Raw genomic sequence first — 25,586 nt, forward strand, 5'->3', positions numbered from 1 at the left:
GGTGCTAACCCTAACCCTAAGTTATGTTACTTTCAGTCCTGATTACTATGATCACCTAATTGTTTTAAACACTCAGGCAATTGATATGGCCCACACCAAGGAAAAAAAGACAAGTATGTGCATACATATCTTGCACATGCATGCTCAGTTCATAGCTATCTACGCAGGCCAAAAGACCCCCAAATCGAAACTGTACATAAGCCAATATTGGACGGAGATATGAATAATTCTGTTCACATTAAATGCTACAGCTGGCAAACTAAGCTCCTGTGAGCCCCAAATTTTATTGCATGCTTACCACATAACCACCTACCACACACACTTACCATATAAGGGTCAACAGACAGATAAAGTGTACGAACTTTGACTTGACCCTCAGCAATTTTATCCGGTAGGGTGGCTTCCTCCATACGAAAGTTTCCTGCAACTGGCTCTCCATTGACACCTAGAATGAGTTAGGTTACAAGTTGAATGGCAACATTTCTCTCTTGGCCAGATGCTCAACCTCTTCAAGCATTCCAGCAACTGGGTAAGCGCCAGGGGAAAGCAGGGTTATATTTCTAACTTCAGAAGGCACCCTTCCATGCATGGGGCGGGATGGGAATGAGGGGCAAGCCCAGCAAGCTTGTTCCCCGTCCCTCACATATTGGTTTAGGCCAGGCATCCCCAAACTTCGGCCCTCCAGATGTTTTGGACTACAATTCCCATCTTCCCCGACCACTGGTCCTGTTAGCTAAGGATCATGGGAGTTGTAGGCCAAAACATCTGGAGGGCCACAGTTTGGGGATGCCTGGTTTAGTGGCAGTTGTCAGAACAGCTGAGGAGGGCTGCTAGAGCAGCTAAATCAGGTTTTTAAATCTACACCTGAGCTCAGATGACTCAAAACAAACCAATAACTGAACTCCAGTAAACTTTATTGCCTCATCCTGTGAAAACCTCCCCCAGGCATCTCCCTATCAGTTCCTCCCTGCCTCCTTATGTTTCAACTCTGCAACTTCCCTTCCTCCTAGTATATTTCTCCATCTCACCACTATTCCTGCCTGCGCTGCTTGCTTCCTCCAGGCAGCCCTCTATTATTTCTAAAAACTTCTGAATTGAGTGTGATACATATGCCAGGGACAGATTTGAGGAGGCCCTCTGAGGTCCTCCCTAAGTACCACCCTCCTGGCAGCACCAGAGAGCGGACTGGGTGGGCAGTGAGAAGGATTTGAGGAGCAAGAGGTGCCCCAAAAGTGCGCCACAGCTGCCAAGTACTCCTCTTAGCATTACCCACAATCCACTGAGCAGAAGCACTGCACCAGCCCAGATAGCTGCAATCACCGCTATCTTCATTCCCCCCCCAAAAAAAATTCCTCTAGGCCTTGAGCCACTGGGAGAAGAAACATGGTAACTGTAGCTGCCTGTGTTGTCCTCTCAGCATTGAGGCCTACTTAAAAAAAAACAACGACAATGAAGATCCGTCTGAGCCAGCATCAGCTGCAGTCGGCCCTCCTGGGCCCCCAGCACCCGCCTGCCATTGCTGTCTGCTGACTCCAGGCCTGACAAAGCATATTTAGCTCAATGATATTCTAACTATGCTTACAGGAGCTTCAGCAGGTGCCGTCTGTTTCAGCTTTCAAATCGTCTGCTGCAAACTTTTCTATTCCGTCAGACTTGTGCAGGCAATTAAGAATGCCTATTTCCTCAATAGTTAGTCGATTCCTGATTTTAGTGCATGGTTTTTAATCGTATGTGGTTTTATGTGTAATTGTTGTAAAGCCCTCTGAATTTCTTTTTTCTTTAAATGAACAGTGTTATAGAAATTTATAAATAAATAAATAAATAAAAACAAGCTCCGGAAAAAAACTTTTGAGACTTATCTGAATTAGAAACAGGATTTCAGGAGCTAGGGGACTACTTGAAGGTATCTTTCCAACATGCCAGCGACATAAATGGAAAAAGTTGGGAAAAGATAATGAAAACTTAAGAGCAAGGATGTCCAGCTGCTTTATAAACTTGAGAGGAAAGAGAAATGAACAACTGGCTAGAAGAATATATGCAGCCATCTTAGATGCCAATCATCAACTGTTAAGAATTACTTCTTCGTATGGATAGGCCAATTTGCCAATTTCAGATTCTCTATCATTTTTCAATCTTAACTTTAATTTTTCTTTTTCATTTCATTTATTTATTAGATTTATAAACAAGTTTTATCTTCCAAGGGTCTCAAGGTGGTGTACAATCATTCTCTTCCTCCCCATTTTCCAATACAGTCATACCTCGGGTTGCAAACGTGATCCGTGCTGAAGGCGCGTTCGCAACCCGCAGCATTCGCAACGCGCAGCGCCACGTCTGAGCACGCGCGTGACACAATTTGGTGCTTCTGCACATGACGTCATTTTGCGTTTCTGCGTATGCATGAGTGGCAAAACCTGGAAGTAACCCGTTCTGGTACTTCTGGGTTCGGCGGGGTCCGTAACCCAAAAACGCGCAACCCACAGCGTTCGCAACCCAAGGTATGACATTTTGAAATCAGCTTGTGATTTTTGTTTTTAAAGTCCTCATGAAAATTCATTAGTATTTTAGTGCTAATTTATACTAATTTACACATTTTTACATGCAGGTTTAGCCTATTATACATATTTTTACAAATCAAATTTTGATGGATATGTGATGGATATGTGCATTTTTGTGTGCATGTGAATTGCAAAATTTGGAGACCTGCAGACTTCAGAGGATGACTGTGGTTTCAGTTAACATATCCTTTCAGAAAGCGTGAATTAAGCAGGTTTGCCTTTAAAGGTGGACTGAACTGGATTTCTTTCCCATCCCTAGTTACTGGTACTAAATTGTTCCCTACTGTTATTGGTATGAATTACTAATGCATGTGCAGCTCTTGCTACAACACCACCAGCTTAAGTTCACACCACACTTTGTAAGATGATACTATTCTTAGTAAACCTATTGCTTACACTGTTGCATTCTTACAACAACAGCAAAGATAATTTTCACACACACTTCTGGTATAAAAAGAATGCCTGCTGTGAATGCCTCTCTGAAGATTTTACATAGGCCGTTAAAAGGTTTCACCACAGGCTTTTTAGCACTACTGTCGAAAGCTTTCTGCAGAAATCTGGCTGCTAGTTGCATTTTTTCTGCCTGGCTTCCACATTATGCAAGCACACCAATCTCATTATCGTTTTTCCAACAAGTAGAAACATACCAGGGCGTGAGCTCAACACCACTCTTTGTATAATCATCAGCCCTCTTGCCAAAATCCTGCACAGGTGGAAGTAGGTTTCACTGCAAAGCAAAAGATATTCAACACAGATAAGGTTACAAGACTTCTGCTTTAGGGTAATAAATGAGAGGACTTTGGTTGTGTTCACACATAACACTAGACCAAGGTTTCTTTTAACCATGGTCTGCTCAGCAAATCATGAGTTGTCTCACAGAGAAGCAAACAAGCTACAGCTTGTTCCACCAAGGCTTGTTTTGTTTTCCAGCTGCCCTTGCCTTGTGCTTTTGTAACTTGGCAAGCATTTAGTTAAACAAGGCTGTTGAGTGCAGATAAAACACCAAACCATCATCCAATCAAGCTAAGGTTTATAATGCAAAAACAAGGCACAGCTTCATATCATAGTTTGTAGACAGAAAATAAGCCATGGTGAGTCTGTTGGGCAGGGTTTGGATAATCAAACAAACCACACTTGGGCTAGACAAACCATGGCTTAGAGTTGTGGGCTAACCAAGCCAATGCAAGAAGTCAAAGAGAGGGATTAGATTTATCACTTTGGACATTAATTGGCTTCCCACAGACACAGAAAATGCAAACAGCTAAACATCTATCAGACGTTTTAGGTAGGAAAATCCAGCAAAGTGCTGCGCTTTCTTCTCTGCCTCTAGGACTTGCAAGTATGTTGATGGGAAACAATGTTAGCAGGCACAGAAGGTGAAGAACAGATTGGAAAAGCACGGTGTAAAGAACAAAGTGGGAAAGAGCTAGGCTTGCTAAAATATGCAAGAACCATGCAAACAAAAGCCATTTTAAAAATAACATTAATATAAACACTGGCACTTTGTCTTAATATGCTTCTGAAACTGTTCTGACAATGGGCAGGAACCCAAGGCTCAGCCATTGAAAAGCATTTGCAACCTGGCTTTTCTATGCAGCTGGATTTCAATGGGCATTAAGTCAAAGCTTCTGCCAAAGACAATGCATTTTCCAGCATCAACACCAGAGAAGAGCCCACGTTGGTTGGTAGATCTTCAAGTAGAAAAGCCGCAATCCTAAACAGACTTAATTACAAGTAAATCCATAATAATAATAATAATAATAATAATAATAATAATAATAATAAACCATTAACATAACTAACCATAACGACATACTGTAAATATGATTGAGGAACTGCACCTACAAACTCTTACTAATGGCATGGCTTTATCATCATCAGAGATACTGCAACATGAACAGCACAATCCTTTCCTGTGAATTATGCTGATTTGAATAAGATAAAAGTCTTCTTGCTGTTAAATTATGGATCTGGATGGGTTTAACTACGTAGCAGTCTTGTTCCAGGTAGAAAAAAGATCACACCCACCCTGATTCCCGTGACATTCATGCTATTTTATGATATTTATTGGAAGACCTGTCATTTTGGGAAAACAATGGAGCTGCTGAAATCTTCAGTTTTTAAGAAATGAAAATTGGAATCTCTGTATAGCTGCACAGCATGTACATCCTTCCAAACATTTGCAGTCCTTAGCCGCTTGAAAGAGGAGTAGAGGTGACTGTGAAGTCAAATATCACATTAGTGATACAAAGTGTCATGAAGCATTTAGACCACACAACCTTTGAAAGTGATATGTTGTTATGTAAAGATTGGGCACTCACCTTTGGATTATGCAAGCTCTATTTTTGCAGATACATAATCCTAAAATTAGAACACCATGGCATACACACTACCCATTATGTTAGCATTGCCATATTTCAAAAAGTAAAAACCAGACCTAGGGTTGCCGTATCTCCAGAAGTGAAAATCAGGACAGAGTTGTTGAGCTTTTGGGAGCATATGTGGGGCATTTTTGGCCCAATTTTACCCCCGGACATTGGCCCGATTTCAGAAATGATCCAGGACGCCGTTTCTGGGGGCGAATTGCAGGACATGCCCTGGAAAATCAAGACGTAGGGCAGCCTTACATTATGTTGAAACACCTGCCCATTTCTAACTAGCAGCTTTCACAATTCTAATAACAGTTGCACATTAAGATATGCTGGACTGAGCAACAGATAGTATGTACATTACACTTAAGTACACTTTAGAATCAAATGCAAAGGACAATCTCTGCTGATATTGAAAGAAGAATGGTGAATTATCAAGGCAAACTGAGATTTTACTTTGTGGACAACATCAGCAAATAATTACACTATTTATAGAAAGTCTTCATATGTTTTTAAGCGCATTTTTAAAGCTGAAATTTTCTTCCATTGAAAGTTCAGTCATCACATTAAAACAGATGTACACTTATTTTAGAGTAGGTGGTGAACAAAATAATTAGTTGGGTCCGTTTTAACCTTATAATGCAACATGGGAGTGTGATTCAAAAATACAGGGATGGAGTTCAAGGATCATGCATGTCCTACAGAGTGAGACAGTGTTCAATCAGATCTTGGCTTAATGTTAAGTTATGTTCCTGTCTTCAAGAGCCAGCAAGCAAACCAGATCTATACTTTCCCATTTTGTCTGAACTAGGAAATGATGGTTAGCAATTCTGGAGCAAGCCATGATATTAAACCAACTTTAGATGAATAAATTGTGACTTAATATCCTGAGTTGTTTTCAAAGCTGTTGCTTCCATCGTTTCCCATTTCTAACCAAATGGAAAACTATAGCTTATGGAAAACTTACATAAGCAAAAGGGATGTGCATACCGAGAAAAACGCTGTGATTTTCTGAACTTTCCCTGAGTGCGCAGGGCACAAGAGGCAGCCCTTGAAAAGAGCTTCAGCTTGTAATTTCAGGCACTTCCTTTTGCTTGCATAAGGGAAGGGTAGCTTATTTATCTGTGCCTCCAAATCCTAGTAGTGCATCGACTCAGAAAACATGCTGGATTATTACTTTGTCATTATGACTAATGTATACAAAGGTATAGAAACACTTGTTTTGCTCAACAGGGCAGCCATTTTGTGCTGACACCCACATCACCTGAGTACTGGCACCCCAGATTTTTTAAGCAAAATAACAACAACAACCCTGACTGTACATATTATGAAAAGTGACTTGGGTGGGGATCCATTTGTTTGTAATTAGACATGCTTTGTTTTATTCAATAATAACCATTTTTTAAAGTGCAAAAGGAAAAGGAAAAGCAAGATGCACACACCATTTTAAAAAAGCTATGGGAGAACCCTTGCATGTGGTTTAAAAACCAGAGATGGGGATCAGCCATTACTGTACTTTTTTATCCCCGAATCCTAGGTATGCATCACGACAGTTAAACTTCAGGGAGTGACTGTCTTGGATCTAAATCTACAAGCAACAACAGCCAGCCTAATTCTTGCACTTCTTATTTTAGGTTCTCTCTCCCACCCCCACCCTGCCTGATGAAGAGATCTGGAGGATTCAAAGCTTGCCACAATTTTGTTACGTTCTGGTCGGTCCTTGACCTTGCAGACATGTTACTGGAACTACGTTCTGAATTGCTGCAGACCCAGGCATTAAAAGAAAAAAAAGAAAGTAAACTGTTCCTGGAAACCCTGAAATCACTGGGTGGAATAATGTTCTCAACTGCCACTGCTTTTAGATGTTTCTAACAGTAATCGTCTTTAGAATGTTTAAACTGTTTTAGAACACTTTTGTTTTCTTTCCATTTTAAAAACTGCAGGCCTGTTTGCCACGGTGAGCTCCTACGAGAGGAAAGGCAGGATATAAATTGAATGAATAATAATAATAATAATAATTAGTAAGAGAAGCTGTGGGTGAATGCCCTTTGCTCTACAGGCTTTGCAAATAACACAGCTGGAAAATGCTATCTGGTGACATATAACCATCAGATATTACTTGTGTGGGTGAATATCTTTTTTCTGCCCAAGGGCCACATTCCCCTCTGGTGACCCTTCCAGGGTCCACATGCCAGTGATACCAAGGCCAGAGGCAAATGTAGGCAGCACAAAGCTTTTTGTCCTTAGTTCAGCAGGCTAGTTTCTATATACAGTGGTACCTCTAATTACGAATTTAATGTGTTCCGAACGCACATTTGTAAGTCGGAAAAAATTGTAAGTCGAATCCCATAGGAATGCATTGGGAGAAAAAATTCGTAAGTCGAAGCAACCCTATCTAAAAATTTGTAAGTAGAAAAAATCCTATCTAAACCGCATCCAAGATGGCGGACGGAGCTCCATTCGTAAGTAGAAACATTTGTAAGTAGAGTTACCACTGTACACCCCACACAGCTGTCTCTACCCATGCAAGAGGCAGAGATCAAGGCCACATTCTGGCCAGGGGGACAACTCAAGGAAAACATGGAGCAGGGCCAGGGAGGGGCATTCACTTTTCATCTTTGAGCAGAGTTCCAATATGATATTAGGATAGGTCCCGCCAAAACCTATAATTTACTTTCCTGACTTATATGTGCAAGAACAACAACAGCAAGAGAATCTCTGATGAATCAGTTTGTTGAGCAAGTGACTCAATCTCAGGATTGGGAGTTTGAGCCCCACATTGGGCAAATGATTGCAGAGGGTTGGATGGTCCCTTCCAATTCTATGATTCTACTATTTTGCAGACAAAGCAACATGTCGCCCTTTGGTTTCTATATGCCTCCCCTCGTCCCCATCAATCATCACCTACGCAAGAATTGGTAACACTTTCCAAACTGTCAACCGCACCAGAGGCGGCAGCTCACATCTGAGTTTTCATTTCATTTCTTGCTGGCTCCTGCTAACTTAATGGCTGCACAAAGGAAAGTTTAGGCAAGGAAACTGCTCAGTCACCGCACCACCATGCAACGGGGGGGGGGGCTTCACCTGCTGAACTTCCGCCTGCCATGCAGCTCTTGTCATGCAGCGGCTAAAAAGAGATCGGGAGGTGGGCGTGGGCTGTCGACAGGCTGCACAGAAGGCGAGGCGAGGGACCCAATAGTTTTGCAAGGAAACTTATTTAAACGCTTGTCCCATAGGCAACTTTAGAAGGTGTCTTGCACAGAGTCGGAACACTGGTCCACCATCCTAGCGGAGTATTGTGTACCTGGACTAGCAGCGAATCCCGGGATTTCAGACAGGGCTTCCGCCTACCTGGAGACGCCTGGCAATGAACCTTGGACCTTTTGCAGGCAAAGCAAACATTTTACTGCTGAGCTATGGCCGTTCCCCAGAGAAGCTAGTAACTACTAGTCCCTGCATTGCAAATGCTTCTGCTAGAGAGGAGAAAAGGGAAAGCCCTTTGCAGGGGGCTGGGGCTGGGTTCCTCCTCCTCCCGTTTCTCTACCCCACCCCCCCAGGCAGAAACCGGCCGATCACCTTGTCGGTAATGCACGCAGGCCCGAGTCAGTCCTTTGCGCTCCGGATCGCCAAGAAATCGCGCGAAGGGCAACTAGCCCTCCGGAGGAGACCTTCCCAATATGTGCCTAGCCTGCCTCTTAAAAGGGTAATGCAGGGAACCGCGGTCCCACTTAAAAAGGGCAACGGCCCTTTAGCCTCCCACTTATCTATGGTTGCTCCATGGATAAAGCAGTCGAAATTGCAGCCTTGCCTTGCTTTGGATCAGAGGCACTTTCGTGTTTGTTGTTCTTCTTTTAAAACTACAGTCCTAGGTAAGCTTATTTGAGAGTAAGTTCCACGTAACAGGGTTACAGGGTAGGATTTGACTCCCAAGTCTGCATGCCTATAATCGGGGAAGAGGAGAGGTGCAGCCTGTTTGAATGACAGGTTTTCCGACCTGGGAACTTTGACCTCTGTGATGTGTAATAGGAGGGTGTCATTGAGACCAACAACACTCAGTCAGTATACAGTACTTTGAATCCATGTTCACTGTATTAATTTGATGTATGATTAGGCACTGGATTTTTAATTTTTTGCTCCAACTGCTGCATGCATTTTTCTCTCTGCTTCCACTGTATCCTTACCAATATAAAATTCATAAAATTAATTTGAGGTGGTGCTGTGGCTGTGAAACTCTAGAAGCTCAGAATATTTTTCACAGCCACAGAATCAGAATTGCAGGGTTGGAAGGGCTTATGTGATAATAAATTCGTTAGTCTTTAGATGCCCAGTGGATAGCTCAGTTGGTTAGAGTGGAGTGCTGATAATGCCAAGGGTGCAGTTTCAATCCCCATATGGGACAGATGTGTATTCCTGCATTGCAGGGGGTTGGACTAGATGACCCTCATGGCCCCTTCTAGCTCCATCTTACAACAATACTTATTTTGTGGTACTTTTCTGGGTGGGAAGAAGGAGGCCTTATTTTGGGAATTAGTTGCCAACCATCTTAATCTGTTTTTGGTCAGAAATTGGCTGGACATGGCACACGCAGTACATAGCTGCAGATTGGTCGTGTTTAGTATCAGGACAGCAGAAGCAAATTCCACTTTATCCCTTTAATCATGATGGTGCTGTGATTTAATTTAAAATAAAAAGCAAAGCTGGTAAATAGTGATGAATGGATACTAATGGTGTATGCAGAAATGGTGAAACTCACGGGAAGAATAAGAACTCAAGACAACAAACTTTTTAGAAAGGAATGGAAATGGTTTATTGAGTACAGTATTTACAAACTGTAAACAGATCGAGACATTGAATAAGTTAAGGCTATTTGAAGCATGCAGGAGAGGACAAAAACAAATGTAAGGAACTGCAGAAAGAGGAGGAAAGGAATCAAAGTTGTAAATGTTAAAATTATGGTTAAATGAAGACTATAATTATTATTATTTTAAAAACACTTGACCATTATAGCAGGGGTTGTTTTCTCTCTCTCTCTCTCTCTCTCTCTCTCTCTCTCTCTCTCTCTCTCTGTGTGTGTGTGTGTGTAAGCGTGTAAAACTATTAAGGTCACAGTCTAAAATTAACCATCTGCACCATTGCCTTCAGCAGGGTTATTTACCTGAATTAAAAACAAAGGAGTTGGTACCACCAATAGAGTATAAAGTTGCAGAAAGGAGTGATGCTGACCTGTTCTCCAATTCTCAGCCTCACCTGTGTCTTTCTCAAATAGTTTTAACAGCTGTGACATTATCAAATTGTACGGCACTTTAATTTTCAATCTGCTCCATCCCCACATTTTAGAGAGGAGGTTATATGAGGATACAAATGGTAACTCCCAGAACAGACTATTCTGTGTTTCCAGAAACTGCTTTTTGTTTGCTAAACTGTTCTTGTTTATTTCAAAAATGGAAGGTATTACTTGAAGGTGGGGTGTACGTGTGGAATGAACAATGTTCATCTGAGACAATCATGGACTGGAAAATACACAAGCCTTGCAAATCATAGCAACAGGGAGGACAGCCTGGCAACAACAGCTGCTGCAATGAAAAGAAAAGAACAAAAATCTGATGTTGGGTTTAAACGGGGAAATGTAAAGCATGGAGAGACTGTTTGCAAGGGAGCTATGCAAGAATAAATGCTGTTAACATGATTTGCAGTAGGAAACAAGGTACAGTATTCAGTTTCTCTTAATAATAAATAAAAATATATGTGTTAGTATAAGTATAGCTATGCTGAGGTTATTTTCACCAAGTTCCTTACCATAAGTGTACATTAAGTAATTGGGACTTCCAAGACAGGGTTAGAGTGGGAGGTCATTCATACACTGAAGTTTAATGTGGATTTGAAGCTGCTCCCCATCCTTTCTTTTTCTTTCAGTATCCCCACAATGTCATTGTCATCCTCTTCCAAGAGGCACCCCACATTTCTGCCCACTAAATGCAGATTTTCCCATCCCATAGTCCAGTAAAAGGAAGGAGCCAATAAAAATTGCACGACTGTTGGTACACTAACGTGCATTATGCAGGTTGGCCTTTTTTACATGCACGGTAAGATTTTACTGGGTGCCACATCTTCCACTTTGTTTCCATCAGTCCCAAGGAAAGGATGCAGCCTGCCCTTTCTACTGGTTGCTGCTAAAACATTGTGCATGGTGCTTAAAAGAAAAGCAACAGCAACTCTTTTGTGCAGAAAGAACTGTCCTTGCACAAAACAGCTGCATCAAAAAAATTGCTGTTATAGGAGGCAGTAGTCATGAGCCCTGCAGTGCTGTTGAGACTGGGGCTGGATTGGCTGGCTCTGGCACAGGAAGGAGAAATGAGCAGGATGCTGAACTGGGGAAACTGGCTTGCAGGAGAGGGGACTCTCTCCTTTCTACCCAAACTTCAGTAGCTTTGGAAGCAGGAGCAGAAATGCTGTCTTTCCCCTCCAACCTTCCTGCAGAGTGGAGGAGAGCCTCACTGGAGGCTGGGGAGGGCTTTGATCTGCCAAGGGAGTGCACATCTGAGAAGCAATGCACACACAACATTAACCACAACCCACACCATCCCTCCTAGTTCTTAAAGGCTATGGCCCTAGGCTGGCCTAGTATTTTCGAGATGGGGATGTCAGAAGCACAGTGGAACATCTCTTGGAAGGTGATGACAGTACCAGGACCGCCCACCCACCCCCACCCCCGCAAGCCATCAACAGGATGCCTGTTTCCACCATGCTCCTGCGAGCTTTCCAGAGACATCTGACTGAAATCCCAGAGCTTTCTCTCACTTTACAAATGCGTGCAATAGGAATCTGAAGCTGCGTTCTCTCTTTCTTTCATTTTAACGTGTCGTGGGTTCGAAACAAGCACCTCGCCCTGAAGGGTAAAGGGGGGCCGAGTCTCAGATGATACTTGGGAGGAGGAGGGGAGCAGCAGCAGCAGTCCTCTCTGTGGCTGAGGCTGCACAGGGCGGGTGAAGCAAGCGGAGGGAGGAGCTGCCTTTTAAAGGGCCTGCTCTGGCATCCACCCCTCGGCTACTTACCGCGCTAGGAAGTGACGCCTTCCCAGAATCCTAGCGAAAGGCACTCAAAAGTTGAGGTTTGGTTGCCTGCGGGATTTCCCTCACCCCCCCCCCCCCCACCGTTTCTTCTTTGGGCTTCTTGTTAGCAGTGGATTCCTCCGTCCCGGACTTGACTCAGGGCAGGACTTATTGCAGAGACACTCTGCGACTGAAGGTGAGCAAAACTTTCGCGCTCGGTTTGGTCGCTGGATGTTTGTTTCCTTGTCCTTTGCTGCCTGGATTAATATAGTCTGGGTAGTGTAGCAGGAGATCTCCTCGTTTTCTTGCTACTTCCAACCCGCTCCGCCGCCCACTTCCAAGAGAGAGAGAGAGATATATGCAAGTGGATTATTAGGTTTGGCTCGGGTAGATGTGAAGTGGAGAAGACAGAATGGGGATCCGGAGTTTTTCTGGGATGGCGTGGAAAACGGCTTGGCGTTGCTCGTGCAAAAGTCGTGACAGTAGCTGCAGCAGCAGCCAACTGAACTTTGTGTGGGTGGGTGGGTGGGTGGAGTTGCGGGGGAGGACCTGAAGTTCAGCCTCTTCGGTCTAACTCAGTTCTTCTGTCGCTTCTCCTCTCCGGAACCTGCGAGCGTCTCCCTTTGCTCTGCAAAAGAAGCTTTTAGCGGGTAATATTTCGTCTCGGATCAACTCCGCCCGTCCGTGCATTAAAAAAACAAAACAAAAAACAATCCACGTTTTGCATTTTTGTTCGTTTGTTTACTCCCGCGCTGGTGGCTCAAGTTTATTCCGCAGACAAAAGAGTCCTGTTGGACGATCCCTTGCTGCTGACTTCGCACCGGGGGCGGGGGGGGGGAGGGAAGAGAGAGAGAGTCGAAGTGGCTCTTCCAAATATGGGACGAGCCTGTGCTGAGGAAACAGAAGCAGCCTTGCCCGCCTTCTTGCAACAAATGATGACGTCTCATCGGGCTGCAAAGGACCCTTTGGGATTTAAACCGTCGTGGCCTGGTTTTTTTTTAAATATAAAACAGAACAGAACAGAAAGACAGCTTTAGGACAAAAGCTTGTTGCAGGGCACTTCTGGCAGATGTTGTGTGCTGTTAATCATGCAGTAACTGTAAAGGACGGGTACTTTGGCAGTTTGTCGACAAAGCTGTCCAAACACCCACTTGCATATGTGACTGTGCCTTGCACAATCCAAGTCTTATGATAAGCCTGGATGAAGGTTTATTTTGGATGTATTAGACTTGCAGGCTGCACATTGGACATGCTTTTGTTTCTGTTGAATTCTGCCCTGAGCTCTCACTTGCTGTGATATTGTATACGTATTATTGTATTGTATTATATGTAGTATTGATATGTATTATCAGCATGGATAAAACAAAAGTTTTACTGAGGTTTGAGATAGATGAAGGGAGCTGCTGTTTCTCAGCAGAAGGGCCCCTGCTTTCAATGCAAAGGCCCCAGGTTCAATCCCTAGCATTTCCAGGTACAGCTAGAAGAGACTCCAATCTGAAATAACTGATGAGCCACTGGCAGTGTAAACACCGTACCGAACTCGGTGGACCAATGGCTTGATTCAGTATAAGGCAGTTTGCTGTGTTTTCTGCAAAAAGGTGTTGGTGTTGGGGAAAGAAAAGCAAAGAAAGCAAAACAAAAATGATAATTGTGCAATCTGAACAAGCTGTTCAGACACACATGGCTGTTTACCTCTGTGTCGTGGGAAGTTGCTTCTAAGTTTTTGTTATTGCAACGGCTACCTTACCAGTGCATCTGGGTATCTTTCAGTGAGCTCCACAGTACTGTCAATGCAAGATACAATGTTTTACAGAAACTTAATCACTCTATGTTTCGGATCTATAGATCAACTGACGCGCCAGCTGATCCGTATGCCTCTCACTTTTGAAAAAAAATATACTGCTGGTATATGAGTGGCTGCAATCGAAGTGCACTCAGCACTTTATTGAAAATATGGTTTCTGGGTATTACGTGGAGTCTGATCAAAAGTTTTATCTGGTTGCATCATATAAAAACCATGAGGCTCTCACAAGCATAGCTGACAAGTATATTTTAATATTCTGGGGAGTGATTGCATAAGAGTACATGAAGAGGATTGTGCAAAACCCTGTCTCTACTAGAGGGGCAGATTTGCGCTGCAAATAAAGAACTGACAAATTGCTCCTTGGGTAGCTGCCAAGTTCCTGCTTGACCTCAAGTACATGATCCCCCTTGGAGTCTTCCCAATAATAGGTGGAAGATGTGCATTTAAGGTTATACTTGCACTGACAAAAAAGGAAAGGAGAAGAGAAAGAATGGCGCAAGAAAATTATATGCCTATAAAAGCCCTAGAGTAAAAAAGACAACACAGTCCTGGAAGAAAATCTAACATTTCAGGAAGCTTTGAAAGCAGAGTGCTCAAAGCGTTTGCATGGTGCATATAAAAATGGATTCCCTGCTCTGCTCCACTGCCACCCTCTGTGAAATTGGCATAGCCTTGGGAAATAAAATAGGAACTTTGAGAAGGGCTTGCTTTGCTGTAGGGTGCCTGTGCATGGAACGGTGAATTGTAATACAGTAAAGCAGGCATCCCCAAACTGCAGCCCTCCAGAGGTTTTGGCCTACAACTCCCATGATCCCTAGCTAGCAGGACCAATGGTCGGGGAAGATGGGAATTGTAGTCCAAAACATCTGGAGGGCCGAAGTTTGGGGATGCCTGCAGTAAAGCATGTGTTTCTATTGTGGCTGTAGTTTTTGTTTGCATAGGCCAGGGGTAGGGAAACTTGCTCATCCTGAGTGCCACATTCCCTTCTAAGCAACCTTCTGGGCTGGAGGCTGCAGGGCAGTGCTGGGATGGGCCACAGGCAAAACTGAGTAGAGCAATTGGATGCAAGAGACTTTTTTTTTTTTAGTTCAACAACACATTCTAGACAGGCAAAAATACCCAACAAGAGTGGAAAACAGCTAGTAATGGGTGCCTGGGTTGGTGGCGGTGGCCTGGAGAGTCCTACTAGAGAGGTTGGGTTGGACTAGATGACCTTGGGTCCAACTCTACAATTCTACGACTCTTAAGGAGCAGCTGGCAAGTCCTGGGTTCTAATGCTGTCTTCGCCACATACTAATTACTTGGCCACAGACAAGCCATTATTCCAAGATTCAGGTCTACCTTCCAGGACTGTTATGAAAGTTGTTGAAATTACATGTGTGGTTTTTGTTTCTTAACATTTGAAATGTGCTGCATGCATGATTAACCCTTTTACCCCTACTGGGGTTGTAGTGGTGTGGCGACACTTTGGGCTTCTTAATGTAGTTTAGCATATTTGCCAAGCATGGCAGCATTGACTGCAGTAAAGGTTTCAAGCTCTCTAGAAAACCCATTGCATAGCCTTTTTCTTTTTCTCTTTAGCAGAAATAATCAAGAGTTTTTAATGGCATGGTTGATTGTCTGCTAATTGTTGCAAATCACAGTGCTGTTAAAAGGAGAGCTAGAGGAATTTTATGTATTGGATTCACATATTTATGTATTTTTATGTATTGGATAATACATAATAAATAATATGAATATGTATTGGATTCACCTTTGCTAAGGAACTCAGAGTGACATAGAGTCGCCCCGCCCCCCAGTTCCCATTACATCCTCACAACAACCCTGTGAGGTAGGTTAGCTAAGAGGCAATGACTGGCCCAAGGTCACCCAATGAGCTTCATGGCCTAGTTGAACACTCTGACCACTACACCACACTGAATGAACAAAGGTTTCGAGGCAGAGAGGGAGGAATGGCTCAAGTTGAGTTGTTGATCTGAAAGTGAATAATTCTGTTCCCGCTCTGTATCCTGATGTGTGCTGGGAGTGGGGAGGACAATAGTCTCTCATTCAAGGATCTTCCCCAGCCCAGAAACAATCAAATGAACGAGTGGAAGCTTCTATTGGGAAAACTGGAGGAGGGGGGGGATACATCTGAACTGTTTCCCTGGTGGGACTTCAAAAGGGCAAGCGTGTTCAAGAGTTGCAAAACATGTGGATTGTGAAACACGCTGGAATAAAATTGCACTCCAGAAGCAGAACTGTTGGACATCTTAATGAAATTCAGCCAGGAAACTACAGGTAACATATTTGGAGCTAACAGGGCTGACCCACTAAACAAGTAATCTGCACACCTTTGCTGTTGGAAATGTAATAAACAAAATCTGCCCTTATTCCCTTATGGGGTATACAAGAGCCCTTGTAGAGTCCTGTGGAGGTTCTTCATCGGTAGGAGAAAATAACAGAGAATACTGAGAAGCAAAAAAGCTAATATTCCTGATCTTTTTTTACTGTTGCAACAGGGTGTTCGCTCTCAACACAGGAGAAAAAAGAAGGACCCAGAACAAAAGCGTGCCTGCCCTTATATAGACATTTAAAATTGCCCTCCAAGGCCACCCCCAGAAGCATCATACATACATCACAGAAGGGGTGTAGCCCAAAACCACCACCCCCAGACACGTCATACCTGCATCACAGAAAAGGGTGGTCTACAGCAGAAATCTGAGTACCTTGTTTAACTCCTGTCTGGCAGTTTACCTGTTAATGGTCATTTGACTGGATTACCTGGGGAGCCTGGCCAGTCTTTTGCAATGATAAATACTTAGTTCCTGAGCCAGGTCACAGGCTCACACCCTATTCATATCTTGTTGTTGTTGTTGTTTAGTCGTTTAGTCGTGTCCGACTCTTCGTGACCCCATGGACCAGAGCACGCCAGGCACTCCTGTCTTCCACTGCCTCCCGCAGTTTGGTCAAACTCATGTTCGTAGCTTTGAGAACACTGTCCAACCATCTCGTCCTCTGTCGTCCCCTTCTCCTAGTGCCCTCCATCTTTCCCAACATCAAGGTCTTTTCCAAGGATTCTTCTCTTCTCATGAGGTGGCCAAAGTATTGTAGCCTCAGCTTCACGATCTGTCCTTCCAGTGAGCACTCAGGGCTGATTTCCTTAAGAATGGATAGGTTTGATCTTCTTGCAGTCCATGGGACTCTCAAGAGTCTCCTCCAGCACCATAATTCAAAAGCATCAATTCTTCGGCGATCAGCCTTCTTTATGGTCCAGCTCTCACTTCCATACATCACTACTGGGAAAACCATAGCTTTAACTATACGGACCTTTGTAGGCAAGGTGATGTCTCTGCTTTTTAAGATATTGTCTAGGTTTGTCATTGCTTTTCTCCCAAGAAGCAGGCGTCTTTTAATTTCGTGACTGCTGTCACCATCTGCAGTGATCAAGGAGCCCAAGAAAGTAAAATCTCTCACTGCCTCCATTTCTTCCCCTTCTATTTGCCAGGAGGTGATGGGACCAGTGGCCATGATCTTGGTTTTTTTGATGTTGAGCTTCAGACCATATTTTGCGCTCTCCTCTTTCACCCTCATTAAAAGGTTCTTTAATTCCTCCTCACTTTCTGCCATCAAGGTTGTGTCATCTGCATATCTGAGGTTGTTGATATTTCTTCCGGCAATCTTAATTCCTGCTTGGGATTCATCTAGTCCAGCCTTTCGCATGATGAATTCTGCATATAAGTTAAATAAGCAGGGAGACAATATACAACCTTGTCGTACTCCTTTCCCAATTTTGAACCAATCAGTTGTTCCATATCCAGTTCTAACTGTAGCTTCTTGTCCCACATAGAGATTTCTCAGGAGACAGATGAGGTGATCAGGCACTCCCATTTCTTTAAGAACTTGCCATAGTTTGCTGTGGTCGACACAGTCAAAGGCTTTTGCATAGTCAATGAAGCAGAAGTAGACATTTTTCTGGAACTCTCTAGCTTTCTCCATAATCCAGCGCATGTTTGCTATTTGGTCTCTGGTTCCTCTGCCCCTTCGAAATCCAGCTTGCACTTCTAGGAGTTCTCGGTCCACATACTGCCTAAGCCTGCCTTGTAGAATTTTAAGCATAACCTTGCTAGCGTGTGAAATGAGCGCAATTGTGCGGTAGTTGGAGCATTCTTTGGCACTGCCCTTCTTTGGAATTGGGATGTAGACTGATCTTCTCCAATCCTCTGGCCATTGCTGAGTTTTCCAAACTTGCTGGCATTCATATCTTAAATGTACCCTTAAGACAGGATTTGTGAGCACAGAGACAATAGGGACGGGTTTTTCCCCCCCATTTCCTTCCTCCTTTCAGAGAAGCATTTGGTCAGTTTTGGGAGAGTCAAAATGGTTTCAAGACTTTTTCTGTACTGTTTTCAGTCATTGGTTTATATTTTTATGTACGTGCTTGCCTTGTACATTTATGAACATTTATTATATATCTAAGACCTTAAAATTCTTTTAACAGAAATATAGAAGGTTTCCATGAACTTTGTTTGATTACTGCCAGCCACTAACACCTCTGGGTGTTACAGAAAAGATCCTTAGGTTGGAGGGTACCATTTTCATAAAAGCTTAAGTGCAAAGCTACCTCCTTAAAAAAAAAAGTTACAAAGTTAACCAGTGCCCTAGATGTGCTTGACTCCTGTAAATTTTGCCAGGCTTCCTAAACTAGACTGGAAGTGCAGTGTTTGCTGAGTAATGCTATATAACTGTGGGAGTGCCCCCTCTCCACCCAAGAGAGTCAGATACTGTACAGTTACAGTTATTGTGTTTCAGATGCATTTGAGGGCTTAACATGCTGGCCACATATTTCCAGTACAGTCAAACCTCGGTTTAAGTACGCCTCGGTTTGAGTATTTTCAGTTTAAGTACTCTGCGGACCTGTCTGAAACGGATTAATCCACTTTCCATTACTTTCAATGGGAAAGTTCGCTTCAGGTTAAGTACGCTTCAGGTTAAGTACAGACTTCCGGAACCAATTGTGTTTGTAAACAGAGGTACCACTGTATTTCCTCTGGTTTCACTAGCATGGGCTAGAAGCTATTGTTTTCTTTTAAAAATAATGAATTAGTCATCTAGGTGAACTGTCTGACTGGGTATTTGTATGCTGCTCTTAAATCCTTTAAGTTGGGAGCATGTGTCTATTGGGTTGATTTTTACATAAATAATTTTAAAACCAAGACTCATAGACAATCTGCCTTTAGGAGAGAGAGAAAAAGTCTGTATTCTTGGAGGTTTAAACCAGAGGAGACCAGGCTCAAACTTCAATTATAATTGTTCCATTCTTGCACCGGTAGTGCAGTGTGAAGATCAGGTTTCCCTACTTGGTGCTCCTTGCCTTCAGATCTCTCCATGTCAAAAGCAGGGATGTGGTGGTTAAATGGGATAATAACCTCTGTTCAAATGCATCTCAGGGCTTGTTTTCATATATATATTTTGGAGCTTGCCATTCTGTAACAGGAAGCTTCAGACACACCCTTTTGCTTGACTGCCTGTTTTGGCTCATCCATAAGTCACTGGTGCGAGGCAGTGCTCAACAAAGATCCTGGCGCCCCCACTGCTCCAGGGCTGAGCTCAAAGGGTTGGTGCCAACCCTTACTCAATTGCCGCTACCAACATGCTGAAAGCTGTAGACAAGTGGGTTGCTTGTCCTTGGGGATGAACTGTGAGAAACTTTTAAGTAGGGAGGCCTGCTAAGCCTTCTTCCCAAGTACCCTTCCTTCCTTCCTTCCTTCCTTCCTTCCTTCCTTCCTTCCTTCCTTCCTTCCTTCCTTCCTTCCTTCTTCCTCTTCCCCTCTCTTTCCTGCTCACACATGCATTGTGACACTAGTTGGGAGCAGCTGCCTGGTGGGGAACCGGCACCAAATGTACATGGCTGGTGTGATGTTGGAGGAGTGGGAGCCATTGAGATTGGATCTAATGGGTGTATATTATGTACAAAATTTGTCCAGTTTTTAGGCTGCTAAGTTATGGTGAATTGTGATGGGTCAGGCCTTGTTTCTATTTGGTTCCACTGAATCCAGCTATAAAGATGTAACCCAGGGGTCGCCAAGATAGTTGTGGTGTGAAATGATGTCCATGACAGTTGCTTGGGTTTGCAAATGTGGCCCAAAAACGTTGGCTTCCCCTCATGCAATTAGGACATGGCGTAGGATTCTGATGGGCCATTTGTGTAGTTGTATAAGAGGGGGACACTCCTGGTCCACAGGTACGGGTTTCCTGTTACAGTACTGCTTTATGGCTATCGTATACAATTACATGAAGTACAGGATCATGACATTTCTCAAAATGCTAAAGAGGTGAGTCAGGAACTCCTCATCTCGATGGATTCTTGGCTCACTTTCAGCTTACTTATCCTTCAGCTTTACTTTTGGAGCACATCAGAGATCGAAGTAAATGGAAAACATTTCATCCATCCCTGGCAAAATTACGGTAGTGTAACCAAATGTGTCCACAGGCCATTAGATTGTCAATACTTATAAATTTTGGTAACATTTAGTAACATCAATACTCTTATAGATTTTAGTAACATTTGCCATTCCTAGAATAGAGTAGTATGGTATAGTTGAATCGGCCTTAAATAAATAATGTTGATTTATATTGGGGGGTGGGGGGCTATCTAGTCAATGTAATTGGAGAGCATTCAAACTTCTTATTTGGTCTTCAGTTGCACAGCAGCTGTAACAGCAGTACATTGTTGTTGTTGTTGTTGTTGTTGTTGTTGTTGTTGTACAAAGTGGGTTTGGAAATTGCTTTACTACATGCTGCCTCTGTTTGAAGGCATTATTAAACAGATTATTAAGCAGTGTGATGCAGCAGCTAAAAAGGCCAATGCAATTCTGGGCTGCATCAATAGGAGTATAGCATCTAGATCAAGGCATTGTGCTGCTGCTGCTCTTGTCTTTAGTGAAAGTATGAAACGGCCTAAGCAGATCATGCCAGCACAGCTTAAAAGGTTTGCTATGCTTGAGCTGCTTGCACAGGCCCACCCAATCTTCTGCTCTGATTATTTACTACTGCTTCCTAGCACAAGGTGGCCTGGTTGGTGTATCATCGCTTTGGTGGCATGGATAGCCAGTGAAAACCACATCTGCAGAGCTGGAACTCCACATTGCAGTGTGTCAGTTATATGGTTGGGCTGCTTCATTCCCAAGTAATAGTACCACTGTATTCTGCTCTGGTCAGACCTCACCTGGAGTACGGTGTCCAGTTCTGGGCACCACAGTTCAAGAAGGATACTGACAAGCTGGAACGTGTCCAGAAGAGGGCAACCAAAATGGTCAAAGGCCTGGAAATGATGCCTTATGAGGAACGGCTTAGGGAGCTGGGTATGTTTAGCCTGGAGAAGAGAAGGTTAAGGGGTGATATGATAGCCATGTTCAAATATATAAAAGGATATCATATGGAGGAGGGAGAAAGGTTGTTTTCTGCTGCTCCAGAGAAGCAGACACGGAGCTATAGATTCAAGCTACAAGAAAGAAGATTCCACCTAAACATTAGGAAGAACTTCCTGACAGTAAGAGCTGTTCGGCAGTGGAATTTGCTACCAAGGAGTGTGGTGGAGTCTCCTTCTTTGGAGGTCTTTAAGCAGAGGCTTGACAGGCATATGTCAAGAATGCTTTGATAGTGTTTCCTGCTCGGCAGGGGGTTGGACTGGATGGCCCTTGTGGTCTCTTCCAACTCTATGATTCTAAGATGCACTTGAGGCTGAAGGCAATGATCCAAATGCTTGTTAATATCAGCACATGCTGACCCACTCATATTTGCTAATAAATAAAGGCCCAGCATGCTTTGATGTGTTTTTAAAATGCCAGTTATCAAGGTGAGCTAGTATTTAGCCATATGTTTAAAATGAATGTTGTTGTTATTGTTGTTCCCACAAAATCTAGACACTGAAGCAGGTTGGTTGAACATCTGCAGTGCAGTGCAATTGAATTGTGGAATTTTAGCAAGAGTGATACAGATGTGTTATTTGTTCTGGCAACTAGATTGCTTCAGAAACCCTTGGGCTTTTATTTTCCAGTCAGATATTTCCCCAGAATTGCATGTCTTGCCGTCTGCTTTCTTGGCAGGTTCAGATACTTCCTTCAGGGAGCCTACGTTCCCTTTCTCAAGTAATTCCACTTGTGCAACTTGTGCAACTTACCGGTAGTTCCGTATCATGGCTAGAACCAATATAAACACCTGTGGCCTAAACAGAGTTGGAAGAGAACAGGAAAAATACCTATGCGGAGGTGTGCATTTCCAATTCCAGCTCGGATTGGTACATTTGCTTCTACTATGGGGCGTTAACTAATTTGAGTGTTAAAATCCCCATGTAACTAAACTTAAAAAAGAAAGAACAAGTGATGCTTAGGTGTTGTCTTTATTTAGTTCAACGTATACCCTGCACCTGTGCTTTGAATGGGCTCTTGAGATGGTTCAGGTAAAATACTTAAAATACAGGTTAAGCCAATAGCAAAATAGTTGGCTTCTATCCGGCTATTCAAAACAAGCCAAGAATTATAGCCCATTAGTCAGCAGTATTGTCTTTGTCCATGGAGTTTTCTTGGCAGGGATACTGGAGTGGCTTGCCAGTTCCTTCTCCAGGTGGATCACGTTTAGTCAAAACTCTCCACTATGACCTGTCCATCTTGGGTGGCCCTGCATGGCATAGCTCATAGCTTCTCTGAGTTATTCAAGCTCCTTCGCCACGACAAGGCATTGATCCATGAAGGGGACAGACAGATCGTGAAGCTGAGGCTCCAATACTTTGGCCACCTCATGAGAAGAGAAGACTCCCTGGAAAAGACCCTGATGCTGGGAAAGATTGAGGGCACTAGGAGAAGGGGACGTCAGAGGATGAGATGGTTGGACAGTGTTCTCGAAGCTACGAACATGAGTTTGACCAAACTGCGGGAGGCAGTGGAAGACAGGAGTGCCTGACGTGCTATGGTCCATGGGGTCACGAAGAGTCGGACACGACTAAACGACTAAACAACAACAACAACAACAACAAGTCAGCAGTATTAATACTAACTAAAACTGAGGAAATAAAAAAGTAATGGACAGAGCAGGTTGCCCCTGGAAGAAAGAGGTTAACAAGCCTCTTGAGTTTGGCTGCCTAAGGCACTTGAAGCAGACACCTCTCTCCCAATGACCTAAGTGTGCAGGAAAGGTTCATATGGAAACAGGTGTTTACATTAGCTTTGTTGTTGTTTAGTCGTTTAGTCGTGTCCGACTCTTCGTGACCCCATGGGCCATAGCACGCCAGGCACTCCTGTCTTGCACTGCCTCCCGTAGTTTGGTCAAACTCATGTTCGTAGCTTCGAGAACACTCGAAGCTACATTAGCTTCCGCAGTCTCAAATCTTCCGCAGTACATTAGCTTCCGCAGTCTCAAATCTTTAAGGGTTTTAATGGTTGGCTTTCAACTGTGCGCAGAAGCAGCTGTGTGAGTGGCAGCAACAGCAACACCCGAAGCTTGGGGAGGAGGTCCTCTCCATTACCCCCCCTCTAGAGCACTCATTCAGATTCTCTCTCATCAGAGCTTCAGACTGTCCAGCTGCCCATATGAGGAGATGCCCAATTATAGGAATCAAAGCATCTGGTATTGCCTGGCCCTGGACTGCTAGATAGCACCCACGCGGGGAGGGAGAAGGCTATTATCTTATATTATATGGTGTCCATGATACCTTCTAGTTTAAACATACCCACCGGTGGTGGCAGCAACATGGAAAATACATTTTCCCATCACTGTCTCTCCAGTGCCATCATAGGTCACCACTGCCTTGGGATGCGGGTGGTGCTGTGGTCTAAACCACTGAGCCTCTTGGACTTGCCGATCAGAAGGTCAGTGGTTCAAATCCCCGCAACAGGGTAAGCTCCCATTGCTCTGTCTCAGCTTCTGCCTACCAAGCTGTTCGAAAGCACACCAGTGCAAGTAGATGAATAGGTACTGCTGTGGCGGGAAGGTAAATGGTGTTTCTGTGCACTCTGGTTTTCGTCACAGTGTTCTGTTGTTCCAGAAGCAGTTTAGTCATGCTGGCCACACGACTCGGAAAGCCGTCTGTGGACAAACACTGGCTCTCTCAGCCTGAAAGCGAGATGAGCGCTGCAACCCCATAGTCTCCTTTATCTTACTGCTACCTTGTCAAATAATCATCTTATCGTTGTGCTTCTGAATACCAGTTGCTTGAAACCATGGGAAGGGAGAGTGCTCTTAGGATTGGGTTCTGCTGGGGGTTTGCCAGAGGCAGCTGTTCAGCCACTGCGAGAACAGGATGCTGGACTAGATGTGCTGTTGGGCCTGATCCAGCAGGCTCTTCTTATGTTAGAGATCAGGGGTCAGCAAACTTTTTAGCAGGGGCCTGGTCCACTGTCCTTCAGACCTTGTGTAGGGCCGGAATATTTTTTTGGGGGGGGGTGGTGGTGAACGAATTCCTATGCCCCACAAATAACCCAGAGATGCATTTTAAATAAAAGGAAACATTCTACGCATGTAAAAATACACTGATTCCCGGACTGTCCGCGGGCCGGATTTAGAAGGCGATTGGGCCGGATCAGGCCCCCGGGCCTTAGTTTGCCTACCCATGTTATATATAGATCATTTTTCAGCTTAGAGTAGACCTGCTGAAATTAATAAACACAACTAATTTAAATCTATTAGTTTGAATGGGTTTATGCCGAGTACAACCTAGTGGCATACCGTCCGTAGGAAGCTGCCTTTCACTGAGTTGGTCCATTTAGCTCAGTACTGCCTGCACTGACTGGCAGTAGCCCTGCAGGGTTTCAGGCGGGATCTCTCAAAGCCATGCCTGAAGATGCTGGGTGTTGATCCTGGGAGCTTCTGAGTGCAAAGCAGACGCTCTGTTACTGAGCTACAGCTCTTCTCCTGTATGACAGAGTGTATTAGAGTTGTTAAGTACACAATGTCCAAATCTTAAGACTAATGTATGCTGGTTATATACTGACTGGACATTTTGCGTTCATATTATATCTTATGTATAAAAGTCCTCAAGCTGTTGCACTTGTTTCTTTTCCTAGGTGTTAAAACAACTGAGGAGGAGAAGTGTTAAAATAACTTAAGTTTTATACAAGAAGTACAGAAAAGCAAAATTGTAATGTGATTTGGCTTTGTCCATGGAGTTTTCTTGGCAGGGATACTGGAGTGGCCTGTCCATCTTAGGTGGCCCTGCATGGCATAGCTCATAGCTTCTCTGAGTTATTCAAGCCCCTTCGCCACGACAAGGCATTGATCCATGAAGGGGAAAGCCAAATCACATTACAATTTTGCTTTTCTGTACTTCTTGTATAAAACTTAAGTTATTTTAACACTTCTCCTTTTGACCAAACTGCGGGAGGCAGTGCAAGACAGGAGTGCCTGGCATGCTATGGTCTATGGGGTCACGAAGAGTCGGACACGACTAAACAACAACAATGTGATTTGGAGAGAGACTCAGTGGTCTTCTTGTTAATTCTTGATGTATATTTGACATTAATAAAAACTGGAAGATTTTGCAGTTCTTCTACATTTGCATCCTGTCCCTCCTTTCGGGAACTCATAGCAGCTTCAGATATTACAAACATGGACCTGCAGCTCCCTAGGCAGTCTCTTCCTCCATTGTCTGCTGACGATGGATGATAATGTTCAAAATATATATTGGGTAGGAGAGGAGAATAGGCTACATTCTATAATATTTCCTGTGCAGGAGCCTCTTTGGACTTCTAAGCAAGCAACGCTACATGAAAGGGCTCCATGCGCATTAGATGTAAATCTGTGCAAGAGAGCCTCAATAAGAAAGAAAGAAAAAGAG

General features: G+C 43.7%; 2 protein-coding genes across 8 annotated transcripts in view; one reads left to right on the top strand and one right to left on the bottom strand.

The window, feature by feature from the left end:
• Window positions 1–8,584, bottom strand: part of PTGR2 (prostaglandin reductase 2) — a 54,303-nt gene extending 45,719 nt beyond the window's left edge. For 2 of the 7 annotated variants that reach the window (XM_060275389.1, XM_035112611.2), the window contains exons 1-2: window positions 3,203–4,966; window positions 327–445 (exon numbers count right to left, since the gene is read on the bottom strand). In XM_060275389.1, coding sequence (XP_060131372.1) covers window positions 327–445; window positions 3,203–3,401 — 318 coding nt within the window. In that variant the 5' untranslated portion in view covers window positions 3,402–4,966. Of the gene's footprint in view, window positions 1–326; window positions 446–3,202; window positions 4,969–4,992; window positions 5,153–8,228; window positions 8,347–8,500 lie in introns of those variants that run through there. The other 5 variants (XM_035112594.2, XM_035112622.2, XM_035112631.2 and 2 more) reach the window with 5 other exon arrangements.
• A 3,307-nt stretch (window positions 8,585–11,891) lies between these two features.
• MIDEAS (mitotic deacetylase associated SANT domain protein) overlaps window positions 11,892–25,586 on the top strand; it is a 71,892-nt gene continuing 58,197 nt past the window's right edge. Inside the window, exon 1 of the mRNA XM_035112647.2 lies at window positions 11,892–12,169. The gene's annotated coding sequence lies outside the window, so the exon portion shown is untranslated. The remainder of the gene's footprint in view (window positions 12,170–25,586) is intronic.

Source organism: Zootoca vivipara, chromosome 1 (assembly GCF_963506605.1).
Source record: "Zootoca vivipara chromosome 1, rZooViv1.1, whole genome shotgun sequence".
Classification (NCBI taxonomy): Eukaryota; Metazoa; Chordata; class Lepidosauria; order Squamata; family Lacertidae; genus Zootoca; species Zootoca vivipara.